This window comes from Podarcis liolepis (genome assembly GCF_965112155.1).
Source record: "Podarcis liolepis genome assembly, chromosome: 7".
In the NCBI taxonomy this organism is placed as follows: Eukaryota; Metazoa; Chordata; class Lepidosauria; order Squamata; family Lacertidae; genus Podarcis; species Podarcis liolepis.
This window is the reverse complement of record NC_139561.1, coordinates 71,505,076-71,519,628: the sequence shown is the minus strand read 5'-3', so window position 1 is coordinate 71,519,628 and position 14,553 is coordinate 71,505,076. Positions and strand designations below refer to the sequence as shown.

Sequence of the window (14,553 nt, the reverse complement as noted above, 5' to 3'; positions counted from 1 at the left end):
CTCCCAACGCTACCTGGAGATTCCAGGAATTGAACCTGGAACCTTCTGCATGCAAGGCAGATGATATACCACTGAGCTACGGCCCTTCCCAAACAAAGCATTCCCCTCCCACATCACTATTTCCACCTATACCATCCCCATCCCATACTGTAAGGCGGGAGGACAGGCAGGCTCCCAATATCTGAAGACACCTTGTAGAATTTGGTCAGCACCTGGATGGGCGACTCCTGGGGAACCACATGTCCGTCACCTTGGGTTCCATGTTGGAAGAAGGGCAGGATAAAAATGCAATTAAATGAACAAACAATCTGCCTTTTTTCTTTCCATTTATTACAACTTAAAGTTTGTATTTTACAGGGCTTTTTATATTAAAAAAGTTAAAAAAATAAATATATGTACATTTATGTCCAAACATTGGAATGCTACATATTGAGTTTGCATAGACAGAGATGCATTATGGACACAGAACTTTTCACCTGTCACTTAAATTGCATCGATCTACCACTGCACAGGAAAAGCCTTGACATTGTCCTTTGTGTGCACCATTCCCACTTCCCAAGACAGCAGCAGATCCTTTGAGGCCAAACAAAATCTTCTCAAGTGCAAATACAAATGGATCTCTTCTTATTTTAGATGCCGCCACATTGTGATCTAAAGATTCACATGTGACGCATGCATCAGACTGGCTTCCCAAACCCCTCTTCGCCATAAGATCTGAAGCATATTTTAAGAACAGTATTTTGCTCAAGCTCGGGTTACAACACAGACATCCCAGCATCAACAGACAGACTTTAAACCATAACGATAATGTGTTAAGCCTACAACATCCAGACCACAAACCCCAATATGCATTTATCTGGAGCACTGATGCGTTTGCATTAATTCAATGTGGGCTTTGTTTGTTTGTTCTCCATGCTTTGTATAACAGAAGTTACAGTGCATGAGCATAGTAATTAAAGTGCCTGGTGCTATAGGAGTAGAGGGGATTCTACTAGCCAGGGGCTGAATTGCCTTGTTCCCATAGGATCAAGGAAATGCAATGATGATATTTGACTTTAAGCCATTTGGCAGGGGACCTGCATCATTCCAAAAGACACTGTCTACTGAATGTCTTTATCCTCATCACCAATTGCCTGAATATATATATATATATAGTGATCTGTTCATTGATAAATCTGTGCCCAATCCTGGTCCATTAGACAAATTAAGAGAAGAACTATGCATTTATCTGATTGTTTTGTGGGGCAGGAGATCATGGAATAGTTTTAAGACTGAGTCATTTTCTTATTATATGTACAGGGTTACATTTTTTGAAAAGTCCCCCGTGCAGAAAGCTAGCACATCAGGGAGAAACTTAGCTCAGATGTGCTACTTCTCCATATGCAGGAATTAATTATTTTTGATAGGAAGAAGCACTAAGCCACAGTCCAGAGTCTAAAGTTCCAGAAGAATCTACCCTATAGTTTCCCTGAATATGTAGGCAGAACATGTCTCATTCAGAAAGCTGGCAGAAAAGGCTTTTCCTTCTCTTGCCTAAACCCGTTTCTTCCTGGCATTGCATTTTCTGCACTTCAAAAAACTTGGGATGAATTCAAACTGGAGGTTTCTTAAAAGCTCGGGATATGACAGCTCTAACACAGAGGTGGAGAACCAGTGGTCCTCCAGATGTTGCTGGACTCTACCTCTCATTGACACCAGCCAATGTGCCCCATGGTCAGGAATGATGGGAACTGTAATCCTCCAACATCTGGAGGACCAAAGGCTCTCCCCATGACGTAACTATAAGGAGACCAGTTGTTTCACTGAATGCAAAGGAAGTTGCCTCTAATGAAATCTGTGCTTCTTCAGATTTCCAAACAGTTTTGAGAGCACGGTAACAGTTGCCTTACCATGTACCCCCCAACCTACCAGTGATATTATCCTCATGTGATCTGAACTGCCAAATCAAGTGACCATGCAGTGTTTATAGGGGCCCCATCTAAGGATGCTTTGCTAAAAGTAATCTTGTCAGAAGCATTCTAACCCACCCATAATATATCCATAGGATATCGTGGGGCATAAACACCACAACCAAGCCAACTAAGACATGCCAAGATGGTTGTGTGTCTGCCTTATAATTCAACCCACCGCCACCACTGCCATTTACAGTGCCACAGCAAAGGTTGTGAGATGAGCAGCGGCAGAGTAAAGATGGCCTGAACAGTAAATTGGTCATATAGCCAAGCAATGCTGTGACCACTTTAGCACATGAAATTGACCTCTGTTGTGGAACCCCTCAACCCAAGTTCTACAGTGCACCAATCTGGCTGAGTAACTGGTCCTCACTATGGGCACATCTGTATGACACATTTAAACCAGTTTAAACCATCACAGCTCCAAAGAAGAACCCTCAGGGACTTTGGCTAAAGAGAGCCTTTGGTTAGGGGTGTATGGACCTTGATTCTCAGTTTCCATGGAGTTCTCCATTCACTGTTCCCACCTCATTGTGTACAAAATTCACTGAAACTCCACTGAGTAGGCTAGATATCTGAGGAGTGTCTGAGCAACTTTCTTCCTCTTTGAGGGCCTTCTGCCAATGCATGAAGACCTCTCTTTTACAGATGGCATTTGATCTGCCAAGTCATTAGTCAGCTCCCTGAAATATTGGCTTTATCTGCTGTTACTTTTCTCAGTGATCTGTTATTGTTACTTGTATTTTGCTAGTGTTTTATTGTTACTGTATTTTACTGTTATTTGTTGTATTTTTAAGGAAAGGCAAGTTAAAATATTTTTAACACCTAAAATCAGGTAGCTCTCTGGATGTTGCTGGGACTCCAAATCCCATCATCCCTAACCATTACCTCCCAGTGGCCACTGTGAGTTGGAGTCCAATAGTATTTGGAGGGCCACATCCCTGAAATGAACAAGCATCCCTGAACTATAAACAAGAAAGCTCCTGCAAACATTTGGAATGTTAATGCTACCTAAGCACAATTTGAGCCAAGCCCAGAGAAGGTCCTGTGAAATTGACAGGCAGGTTGAAACTAACAATCAGTTTCATGCCTATAGTGAAGGGGCTTTTCAAAAGTCAAGTTTTGTGATTCTAACCATTTCAGCATTTGCAGTGTGGAACTTGATAATGCAGGGCATGTTGCTTAAACTTGTAGAGTTGTGTGCAAGGTCTTTAAAGAACAGCAGTGGAACTGGGAGGCTCACACATAGACACACAATTCTCTTCTCTGTGCAAGTGAAATTGACAGGCAACCAACAACTCCGTAGTGAAGTGTATGTGTTGCAAATGCCTGGCCTCTCCACTTCAAGGATCTTAAGCAGCATCACTCAGAAGTTATCTGTCTGAGAGCTTGAAGAGGCTTCACTCACCAATGGCAGAGGGCTGTATGAAATAATGGCCTGATTCAACATGAGCAGCTTCGTGTGTAGTTCTGTGAAACGGCTAATGATCTCTACCAAAGGCTCAGTTCCCTCACACAGCTATGATTCCTGGGGCTTCTTAATTGGGGTGGTGATGGCTAAATTGGTTTAAATGTGCAATGAAGATGTGCTTTTGGACTCCTCCCTCCACCCCAGCTTTGCTGATCCTTTTCTGGTCCTACCCCCTGCCCCCCGCCCCCCACTTTTCTGAGCCATCAACTTCATCAAGGCTTAAGTTACTTGCTGAGAACAAGATTTCAAATTAACTGAGTAGAGCTCAGGGGCTGCAAAACAGGCTGATCCAACAGGACAAATGGGACATTGCCCCACCAATCTCAGTACTGATTCCTCCAAGCCCACCTGTCGTCTTTCTTACAACCAGTCCAGAAGGTGACCCTGGCCCTGCCTGCCTGCCCATTCCTCAGCCTCCCTTTTGCCCTTGTAAAACTCAGCAAGGAGGAAGATCGAGACAACAGTAGAATTAGTTGACTCCCCTCCACCTACTGATGTCTTCCTTGATGCCTGCCATACCAGTCCCAATGGTCACTAGGCAACACTAAATTGACTTACTGGGAGGGGGGGGAGTTGTTACCAATAACAGACTTCTAGCAAATTCATTACCAGAAATAGGGATGTCTATTCAATGCACGCCTTTTCGTGTCGCGCAGGAGAGTAGAGCCAGGTGTGAGCCAGGCAACGACAACCGGAATAAAAGGAGCAGTCGGTAAAACCAGTCAAACTATGTTTAAAGTCAAGAGAAGCAAACTAGACAAGGTCCTGAGGTAGGGTGTTTGGAAGGATCCACATGTGGCGACCGAGTCCATAACTGCTTTTGCCTTCCTCCAAAGTGCTGGCTCTTTACACTGAGATCTGCTATGAGTTCCTGTTGGTATCCAGGAAGAAGATCTCTCTTGTCCCAAAACAAGGTGGACAGACCTTCCCAAGGTGCAGTAAAAAGGAGAGGCTATTGTCTCTTTAGGATCGCCTCTGATGTACCAAGGGGGCTGTGCTACTGCCTCCGCTGTTCCTTGCCCCTTTCTCCAGCAGCTGTTTCCATGGATTTCTTTCCATCTCTTCCAATGGTCCTCCAATCTTTCAACTTCCCACAGAGTAGGAGATTCTTTGCAACGGCAGGACTCTGCGTGGTGAAGGCGAATAGCACCCCCACCCTTCTTGCTTTGTCTTCCATATGCTCTCCCCTCATTTAAGTGCTGCTAGTTTGGAAGTCCTCAGCGAGTCCTGCTGCTTCCAGGTGAACGAGGCATTTGAAAGAGCAAGGTGCCCTACAAAGGAGAAGAGATGAAAATGTCAGCACCTCGTCCAATGGCCTCTTGGCATTCTCTTTGGGGAGCTGCCCTTGAACTTGCCGGGCCCAGTCCAGAGAGCCCCTGTTGTAGCTTTAAGGCAGGGATAAGGAACCAATGGCCCTCCTGATGTTGTTGCACTGCCAACTCCTATCAGCCCCAACCAGCACTCCCAGTGGTTAAGGATGATGCGAGTGGTAGACTCCACATCACAGCTTTAAGGCTTGCAAAGAATTGCAAAAATTGCAAACATGTGTGGCTTCTGCTAAGCCCTGAAGCCCTATGATGGGAACACTCATTCCTGGGGAAATTCTGCCTTCTAAGGCATTCCTAAAGGCAGAGGAGCAACCTTAATTAGGTCTGTTTCTGCCCAGTTTTGTTTTAACACCTATGGGAAACATAGCCAGAAATTGTAGAAAATGGAGATAGATATTCCACTATAGATTATAGGGGTCTCGGTGTTAAATTGGGGAGAGGTCCTCCTTAGTGATGACTGAGCTTCCCTGGACTTTAATCAGACTGACTCAGATTAATCCTAGATGCTTCTCCAAATATAGTTTGTCAACTTAGTCTGAGTCAGTGCAAACCCATTCAGATTCAATCACACCCAGAAGAATCTGATCCCTACCCATCCCATCCCAGCTCTTTGGAAAATGGCATTTTTCATTTCTATTTGTGCTATGAAGAGTTAGTTTACTCTTCATCTTCCTCCCTGCTTAATTCTACAAGGACAACCCTGAGTCTAAGAAGGAGGCAGTTGGCAGCTGGTGCCAGCTTCTGGGCTGGATGGAAGAAATATGGCAGACAGCTGGAGCTAGCAGAGATCAATAGGACAATGTGCCTGACTTGCCCTTGGAGGTACAGAATCAGATTTGCATACAGAAAGTCTCAGGTTGAATCCAAAGGGCTGGGAGAGACCTCTGCCTGAAACCCCGGAGAGCCACTGCCAGTCAGTGTAGACAATGCTGAAGTGGATGGACCATTGGTCTGCCTCAGTAAAAGGCAGCTTTTTATGTTCTATGTCCCTCACTTGCCCTAATGGATTAGCCGCTGCTATGTTTACCTCCATGCTTCCCAATGAATGAACCTTGGTAACAGTGATATGTAGCAAAGAGTGACTAGAAAATTCATCCAAACTACATGTAACTTTCACAGAGAGGAATGCAACAGACTACTTTGCCCTTTTATGAGGAAGCACCCCAGAATGGTGTCTGGAATATTTATTGGCTGATATAAATAAGCTAATAGTGGCCACGTTTCTCCTTTCTGCACAAAGGTCTCACAAGATGATACTTTCATTTCAATTGTAATTTGTGTGTTGCGTGTTTAGAAAACAGTATTTTAAATATGTGTGTGTATGTCACCCTTTGTATTATATTGTATTTTAAACAAGCATTGTGTTTCAACACTCACACTTCTATTCTTTGTGTGCTCTGCTTTAGTGTGTCTGTGGCCATATGTATAATAGTTTGATCTGATCTCCCAAACTACAATTCCCTTCGGGCTTCAAAGGTGAGAGGAAGCCACAACAGTTGAACATTTGTTTCCATGCATTTTGAAGTCATGCATTTATAGATGTGCCTAAGCATCTCTGGAAGCAGACTGAGCACAAAATATGAGAGAGAGACCATTTATATAGGACCTTTACCTGAGAACTTTCAGAGGTTTGTCTTGCGGGGCTTCACACTACGGCTCTGGAGAAGTTTTACCAGCAGTCCCGTGTTCGTGGTAAGCCGTGGATTTCTGAAATCCCTGCAGAGTTGAAACAAGTTGGTGCATATCTTATGAGATAGTGCTCAAAGAAGTTCAGATAATTATTTTATTTTTAAAAGGCAGCGCCCTGCAAACCACGCTAACCCTATTCAGAGTGGACCAGTGGTGAGCCATGGTGAGTAGAAACCAGGACCTGAGTGACCATGGTTCAAATCCCCACTAAACAATGGGGCAAGACTAACTTAGGTCTATTACAGATAGGTAGCCGTGTTGGTCTGCCATAGTCAAAACAAAAAAATTCCTTTCAGTAGCACCTTAAAGACCAACTAAGTTAGTTCTTGGTATGAGCTTTCGTGTGCAAGCACGAAAGGTATCTGAAGAAGTGTGCTTGCACACGAAAGCTCATACCAAGAACTAACTTAGTTGGTCTTTAAGGTGCTACTGGAAGGAATTTTTTTGTTAGGTCTATTAGTTCCAATAGGTCTACTCTGAATAGAACTTAGCTGGTTAACACTCAATATCAGCATTTCTTAAGTTCAGCGATGGCCTAGCCACCCTTGAGGCAACCACCTGTAGGTGAAAAGATTCACAGAGACAGCAGATCTGGCCTCCAAGGAATGCATTGTCCACTACCAATGGCATAATGCCAGCGACAGTTGCGACATCCTCTTTGGAGGCTGGGTCTGCCACCTCCTTGGCAGTGTCCCTGCCCCCCCCATGCTGTCTCTAATTCCCACCCTTGTTCTCGATGTAGAGCTTTATTCCTCCCTCATTCCTGATATACATCTTCGCTCACCTTGTCTTCCCTGACAGGCTGGGGTGGGGCAGCAGGATGGCACCAGTTTAGGGTTAAAAACAGATTTTCTGTTTTGCTTTGTTTGGTTTTTTTATTTTGGCAACTAACCCATTCTCGGAAATTTTTACAGCCAGATTTATTACTCCTAGGTTTTCTAAGAAGACGATAGAACGACACGGTGACCCTGCTTTCCCTTTCCATGACCTGAACACATCCTTACGTTATGCAACTCTCCATTTACGGCTTATAGACTGAGAAGGTGTGTCTCTGTTGCACAGCGAGGGGTTCAGAGTCTAAAAAGATAGTCGCTCCTTTTTACAAAAAGAAAGAAGGCAGGGTCATTCTAAAGGCTGAGAAGGCCTGGGCTGGTTTAGTTAGGGGCTGGCCGTGGTGATAAAGGATGGTAGAGTAATTGGGCCACTGGCCCAATCCAGCAGCCTCTACCTATGCTCCTGAGGAGGGAGAGAGGAAAAGAGGGAGCTGGATCTGTTGCCAAAGAGACTAATTTGCAAACCCTAACCACTCCTCTTCCAAGCCCCACAACACGAAGACAAAAAGTTGCAGCCCAACTCTCCTCTGTAAAGTAACACACATTCTCACTCCTTCCTCTCTCCAGAGTTTGTTTGTGAACAGATACACAGACCTCTTTTCAGACAATTCATAACCTTTTGCATGTTCAATACTGAACTCAGCCCTTGGCGGTGAACCTGTAGCTCTCCAGTACAACTAAGCCATGCTTTAACTATGGTTAACTAAATCATGGTTTGTAACACTCATAGGAGCCAACTCCTAGGGGCCAAGGGGTCTTTGGGGCCCTCAATAAAATATTTGAGGGGGTTAGGATCCCTAAAATTGATGGGCATTCTCATTCAAATGGTATGCATGCACCGTGTCATGTGATCAATTATGTGGGGAGGAGCTTACCTGTTCTCCCCCCCCCCCCGATATTTTATTCAAGGTGGTTTCCCTGGTAAGATAATTGGATGAACTCAGCCCTGTGATATAACTATGGATTATTAACTAAGGATAGAAATGGAGTGAAAGTTGATTCAGTTCACTTTTAAAGGTGAAGGTCACTAATTCAACACCTTCTGAAACAGCATGTGAACCAAAACAATGGTCACCTTTTGAAATTTGCACTTTTCTGAATTTTGCAGTGAAGTTTTCCAGAAAAGTAATGTGTACAAAGTATGAATAAAAATGCATAGATTGGTGAAAATGGCATGCAAAAGGGCATTATATGTGGGGAAATTGCCTTGCCAAAATGTGTATTGGGCAAAATTGTACAGATAAAATGTGTTTATTAGGAGAAATGTGCTGGTGAATTTTCATGAGGTTTTTTAAAAAAAAAATCACTGCAGAAGTATGGGGAAACTTAAGCAAAATTGGCAGATCTGTGGTTAACAGATATGCATTCACTAAGGTCTGTAGTTGCTTTATAAACATTGGCCTAGGTTAACCATAGTTTAGCATTACATTCAAGCCCAAACATCATTAAGTTGAGATCCCCATCATCCCTGATCATTAGCCATGGGTGTTAGAGATAAGAACATACGGAGGCCCCCGAATTGAGAAAGGCTGGTCTAAGGATAGGGACACATCTGAACACTTACCAAGGCTTGCCATGGCAGAAGGTCACACAGACACTGTCCTTTGAATGCGAGCACTCGCACCTGCTGAGCGATCTCTTCCGACGCCTTTGTGTATTACCCAGACCGTAGGGCGTGGAGTGGCTGATTAGGAAAAAACAAATTGTTAACTTCTATCCTTTATCAGAAAGGAAGGTTTATGGTGCTGGCCTGGCCGGAAGCCAAGCAAACTTGACAATAACAAGTCTCGTTTGCAGTTGCCATGTGATAAAAGCCATGTCATCTCACCCTCCCATTCTCACTCTGTCGGCCTTTATTTCCACAGGCAAGCAGCGGGCTGCAAGTGGGTTGCCTAACAATATCAAGATCTGGGGATTGCCCATATTTGGGAGGAAGGTGTAATGGGACCTCACCAAACAATGGCTATCAGTGCTATGAGCATGGCTACTCAGAAGTAAGCTCCACTGAGGTCAATGGCACTTACTCCCAGGTAACGGGGATATAGGCTTGCAGCCAAAGTCAGGTGCCTTTGGTTCCTATTGAAATAAATGTACAAAGTTCATTGGGGATAACTTGAACTCTATTATTTTTAATGGGATCAAAGTGTAATCCAACCCCAAACCTCTGCACACCATATTTATATTTATATCCTGCTTTTCCTCTCTGGAGCGCAAGAGCGCATACATGGTTCTCTTGCCCCCCTTCCACACATGCACACATTTGATTTTCATAACAACCCTGTGATGGTGCCTTGCCTGTGGTCACCAAGCAAGCTCCATTCAGAGTCTCGTCTCTTTTCTCCCTTTACCCATCCCCATTCCTCACAACAGCCCTTTGAGGGAGGCTGGGCTTCCTAGGCAGGGTGGATTTGAACTCGGACCTCTGGCGCTCTGGACACTGTGTCATGTCAGCAGAGAGGCCTCACTGTTCCAGCTGCACAGCAAGGCTTGTTCACATGCTCCGTACAGGCAGAACGTGTGTCGGAGGTGTGTTTTTAACAATATAAAAATCTCTCGCGAATTCTAACAAAAGGCAGAAGATGCTTAAAGACAGGGTTGCTCTGTCATTCTCCGCCATCTAAATACAGCCTCCTGTTAGGCTTGTCATGTTTCCTCCGCAAACACGTTTGAGAATGGCATGCTCTTTTTCAGAGTGAGTCGTTACTCAAGACCGCACGTTAGCAGGCATAATTAGAACCACACCTGAGCCAGTCGTCTCTTTGGCTCAGATCTTAAGCTGCTTGCAAGAGAAATTGCTTGAACGCTGCCCAGATCTCTGTTGTATCATGCAAGGGGCAAGTCTCCTTCCCAACCAAAAGCTGGATCGAAAGGCCAGCCCACCTCAGCTCTTTAGAAACACCAACTGGGGAGCAGCTGCCACGTAAAATATCTGTGGCTGTTGCAAGAGAGAAGGACGGTGGCTCAGAGGTAAAACACATGCTTTTGGGTGCATGCAGAAGGTTCCAGGTTCAATTCCCGGCATCGCCAGGTAGGGTTGGAAATGTCCTCTGCCTGAAACCTTGGAGAGCCAGTCACTTGTCCTGCTCTAGCCAGGGGCACCTAGGACATTAGGACAGCAGTCCATGGGGGCCCCCACGCTGAAGTCTAAGAGACAGGACCCCAAGATGCAGCAGGACTGACCTACTACACTTGGAAGCATGAGACGGATGACCAACGTAAGATGGGAGGAGTGGAGAGAAGCCATAAGACCATTAAGTCCAGTGTCTAAAAGGGAAGCCTATCTGCTTTGCATGCAGAAGGTGTTGGAATCAATCTCCTGGAGAGGCTGGGAAAGATTTCTTGCATGATACTGCAGAGAGCTGCTGCCAGTCAATACTGAGCTAGATGGACCAGGAGTCCAAGTCAGTGTTAAGGCAGCTTCCCATGTCCCGATGCCTCTAACTGTGCCGCTAGCTCGGACCTAGCAATATTCCCTCTGTGCTGCAGTCCCCTGTCCCCCCCCCCCCCCGCAATACTCACCCTGGTGTGTTGATCCAGATAATATCAAGGTGACAGAAGTAAACACACTCTTTGTCCATCCAGTTGAGGCAGGAGCAGCGCTTGGTCCTCAGGTGCCTGCCGCTGCCCGCTGCCAGGTGAGGTTCTGCCGGAGGGAGGCCCAGGCCTGCCAGAGGAGAAAATGACAGGCAGAGGGATCAGTCCCTGAACTCTCCAGACTGGAAGCACCAGGAATGCAGCATGGTATGTAAACAGAGCAATTAGCCTGCCACCTAGTTGAGAGGAGCATTTCTATTTTAGCCATTTTATAGCCGCCAAGGCCTTACAGATTAGGGCTGCGGGGGTTGTAAAAGTGTTCTGCTGTTGCTGACAACGGTTTGCATACAGCAATTCTGAAGAGCTCAGTGAGAAGAAAACTGAAGCCAGGTGAAAACCTTGGAGGAGACCCACATTGAGAGCAGACTGGAAGCAAGAACATTGGCAAACAATCAACTGCACCAGCAGTAGCTATTGCCCAGCATATGCCTACAGCACATGACTTAAGTTGAGCATAGAATCACAGACTTGGGAGGGACCCCAATGGCCATCTAGTCTAACCCCCTGCAATGCAGGAATAACATTTAGAGAATATGTAAGTATTATTATTTTTACTGCAATCATCATCATCATCATCATCACCACCACCATCATTGTCCTGGCTCCTTTGCCAACCATAGAACATGTGTGCAAATAATTGGCGTGCCAAGGATCGATTTTTGCATTCTCCCAACTGCACAGAGCACTCCCTCCCTCCCTTTCGTTATTTTTGGCAAGCAAGGGGGGAGGAGAATGCACACAAAGAGAGAAAATGAGAGCAAAAACTCTTTCTAAGAAAAGGGGGGAGGGATGTGTTACGATTTCGCCACCTCTCTTGGCAAAGTCCTAAGGGAGCTGCTTCGGTCTCGCTCGCTGCTGGCATGTCACAGCGGCAGCGGCAAGGCATCCCTGCAAGGCGGGACAGGTTGACTTCGCTGCCTCTTGCTCTCCGAGCCAATTTGCTCGGGAAGTTGCAAGAACAACAGAGACGGAGCAGGAGCCGCTGTCAGAGATAGAGAAGGCGGACTGCTAAAAGGCAAAAAGGGAAATCTGGGGGCGGGGTTGCAGCCAATGCTAGTCCTACTCAGAGTAGACCCATTGAAGTTAATAGGCATGAGTAACTTAGGTTCACTAATGGGTCTACTTTGAGCAGAACTAGCTGGGCCACAATCCATGGGGAAGTTGCCTTAGACAGAGTCAGACTACACATCCATCCAGGTCAGTATCATCTACTCTGATTGGCAGCAGATCCCCAGGGTTTCAGACAGGGGTCTCACCTGGAGATGCTGCGGACAGAGCCTGGGACCTTCTGCATGCAAAGCAAGAGCTACAGGCAGATGCCCCGTGGAGCTGCAGTCTATGATCCTGCCTTATAGCGGTTCAGAACATCGGTCCATCCAGCTCAATAGTGCCTCCACTGACCGGCAGCAGCACCTCTCCAGAGTTTAAGGCAGGGAGGGAGCTTTCCCCAGCCCCCTCTCTGGAGATGCCGGGTATAGAACCTGGGATCTTCTGCCCCACCCCCGCCCGCCCCCTGCAAATCAGATGCTCTCCCCGCTGAAGCTAGCTTCGTTTGCAAAGTGCGCAGGGGATGCCGATTTTTAAAACCAATGCAAAAAATTAAAATAACATCAGAACAGCAAAAAAGAGGGAGAAGGAGGGGAAAAAAATCCTGTTGATTCTCTCACCTTCTTCCAGCAGGACGCAAAGGGTGATTGCAAGGGAAAAGAAACAGGAGGGATTGTTTACCATTGTGGCGAACTTAATCCTTTAATGGGCAGAAAGCTGAGCTCTCCCTGGCCAGAGCTGCAAAGAGGCTCTTCTGAAGCTTCCCGGGCTCCGCTGCAGGTGCTTTATAGCTCCGGTGCCTGGCGCGTCACACAACAAGCACGCGGGCACGCCTCCTGCCTTCTCCCCCCCCCCCGCCCACCTTCCCTTGCCAAGGGACGGGGGCTCCCTCCGCAGCTGGCAAAGCATTGCAGGGCAGCGAGCCAAGCAGTCGAGGCAAACGCAACCACCGCGGTCCCTGCTGCGGAAAGAAGTCTCCGGCTGCCCTGCTGGGGCAGGTAACGCGCCCTCAATAAGGACATCTGAGACGCAGTGGTGGCAGAGCGTTTGTTTGGCTCGCAGGAAGTCCTGGGTTCTAATTCTGCCTGAAACCCTGGAGAGCCGCTGCCGGTCAGTGTTGACAAGACTGAGTCGGAGAGAAAGCAGCTTCACGTTCTCCTCCTGCTTTGTGGCAGGTTAGACAAAGCTAGTACAATTTTGCTGACACTGTCCGACAGTGGTTCCCCAAGGTTTCGGGCTGGTTTCCCCACTGCCCTGCCCTCCCATTGAACCTGGAATTGAACCTGGTGGGTGTTCTAGCACTGAGCTACTGCCTTTTCAAAAGGGTGGGTGGATATCTGAACCCAAGCAGTGGCCGAGATGGTGCCATGGATGCAAATTGCCTAAAGTCACAATACAGTGCGTGCCCACACAGACACACACAATATCTAGTGCCAAGTCACTTGCTGGAGACCACCTAGCCTCTTCATATTGATTGATTGATTGATTGATTGATTGATTGATTGATTGCATTTATACCTTTCTTCTCCGAGGAGCTCAAGGTGCAGTCAAGGGTGCCAACTTAAATAAAATATTGGGGGAAAGGTCAGCTCCACTCCACATAATCGATCACAAGATGAGGCATGCACACATAACATTTAAATGGCAATGAACATCAACTTTGGGGCAGCCCCCTCAAATATTTTATTGAGGGGGTAGGCAAAGGGAGGCCCCTAGGAGTTGACTCCTATTGATGGTGTATACATACAAACACTGTTGCTGTATGTAGGTTTTATTTTATTTTTTTTATCTTATATTTTGGAAATGTACATCCAGCTTTTTTCCCTTTACATTTTTTTTTGGGGGGGGGGCAAGGGAGTTGGGCACTAAGCTACAGCTTGTTTAGCTTATACGTAAATCCGGCACTGCACTCATGGCTGAGTGGGGATTTGAACCCTGCTCTCCCAGGTCCTAGTCTGACATGCTAACTATTACCCTACACTGGCTCTCTGTGATTTGAACCACACTGCTTACCAAGCCCCACAATTCATTTACCTTCCCGCTGGAGCGGTACCTATTTATCTACTTGCACTTTGACGTGCTTTCAAACTGCTAGGTTGGCAGGAGCAGGGACCGAGCAACGGGAACTCACCCCGTCGCAGTATTCGAATCACTGACCTTCTGATCAGCAAGTCCTAGGCTCTGTGCTCCTCCACTGTACCTCCTTTTAAATGTTTTTCATTGGAATTTTGGATTATTTTAGCTGTTGCTTTTGCTCTGTTTTTGTGTTTAAATTGTGCATCTCTTTGCTTCCCTGGGCTCTTTGAGGAGGAAGGATAAAATCAATCAATAAAATCAACAATAATCTTCTGCTAAATGCCCAGACTGGGGGGGGGGAGTGTGTGTGTGTGTGTGTGTGTGTGTGTGTGTGTGTGTGTGTGTAGTGAGTGAGTGAATGTTATTAAGAAAACAGCAAAAGGGAAATGGCCTACTGCAATCACGCAGCAGTGTATCTTTATTGGCTAGCCCACCACTGTGGGTCATTATGTGGATTTCAGAGAAGGAAAGGTGTGTGTCTCCTGTGTTCTTTGGAGGAAAGGGCAGGCGGAAAAGTTTAGTCAAGAGGGTGAAAAAAAAATGGGGCAAAACCAGTCACCCAG

The 14,553-nt window shown here is 46.2% G+C and overlaps 1 protein-coding gene across 1 annotated transcript; it reads right to left on the bottom strand.

Moving 5' to 3' along the window:
- Positions 1-343: 343 nt before the first annotated feature.
- On the bottom strand, positions 344-12,670 carry EDN2 (endothelin 2). Its single transcript, XM_083514028.1, has 5 exons — positions 12,535-12,670; positions 10,793-10,937; positions 8,838-8,957; positions 6,364-6,467; positions 344-4,694 (listed from the first exon to the last, which is right to left on the bottom strand). The coding sequence occupies exons 1-4, from the start codon at positions 12,596-12,598 to the stop codon at positions 6,374-6,376; spliced, it is 423 nt and encodes a 140-aa protein (XP_083370154.1). The 5' UTR covers positions 12,599-12,670; the 3' UTR covers positions 344-4,694; positions 6,364-6,373.
- Positions 12,671-14,553: the final 1,883 nt, after the last annotated feature.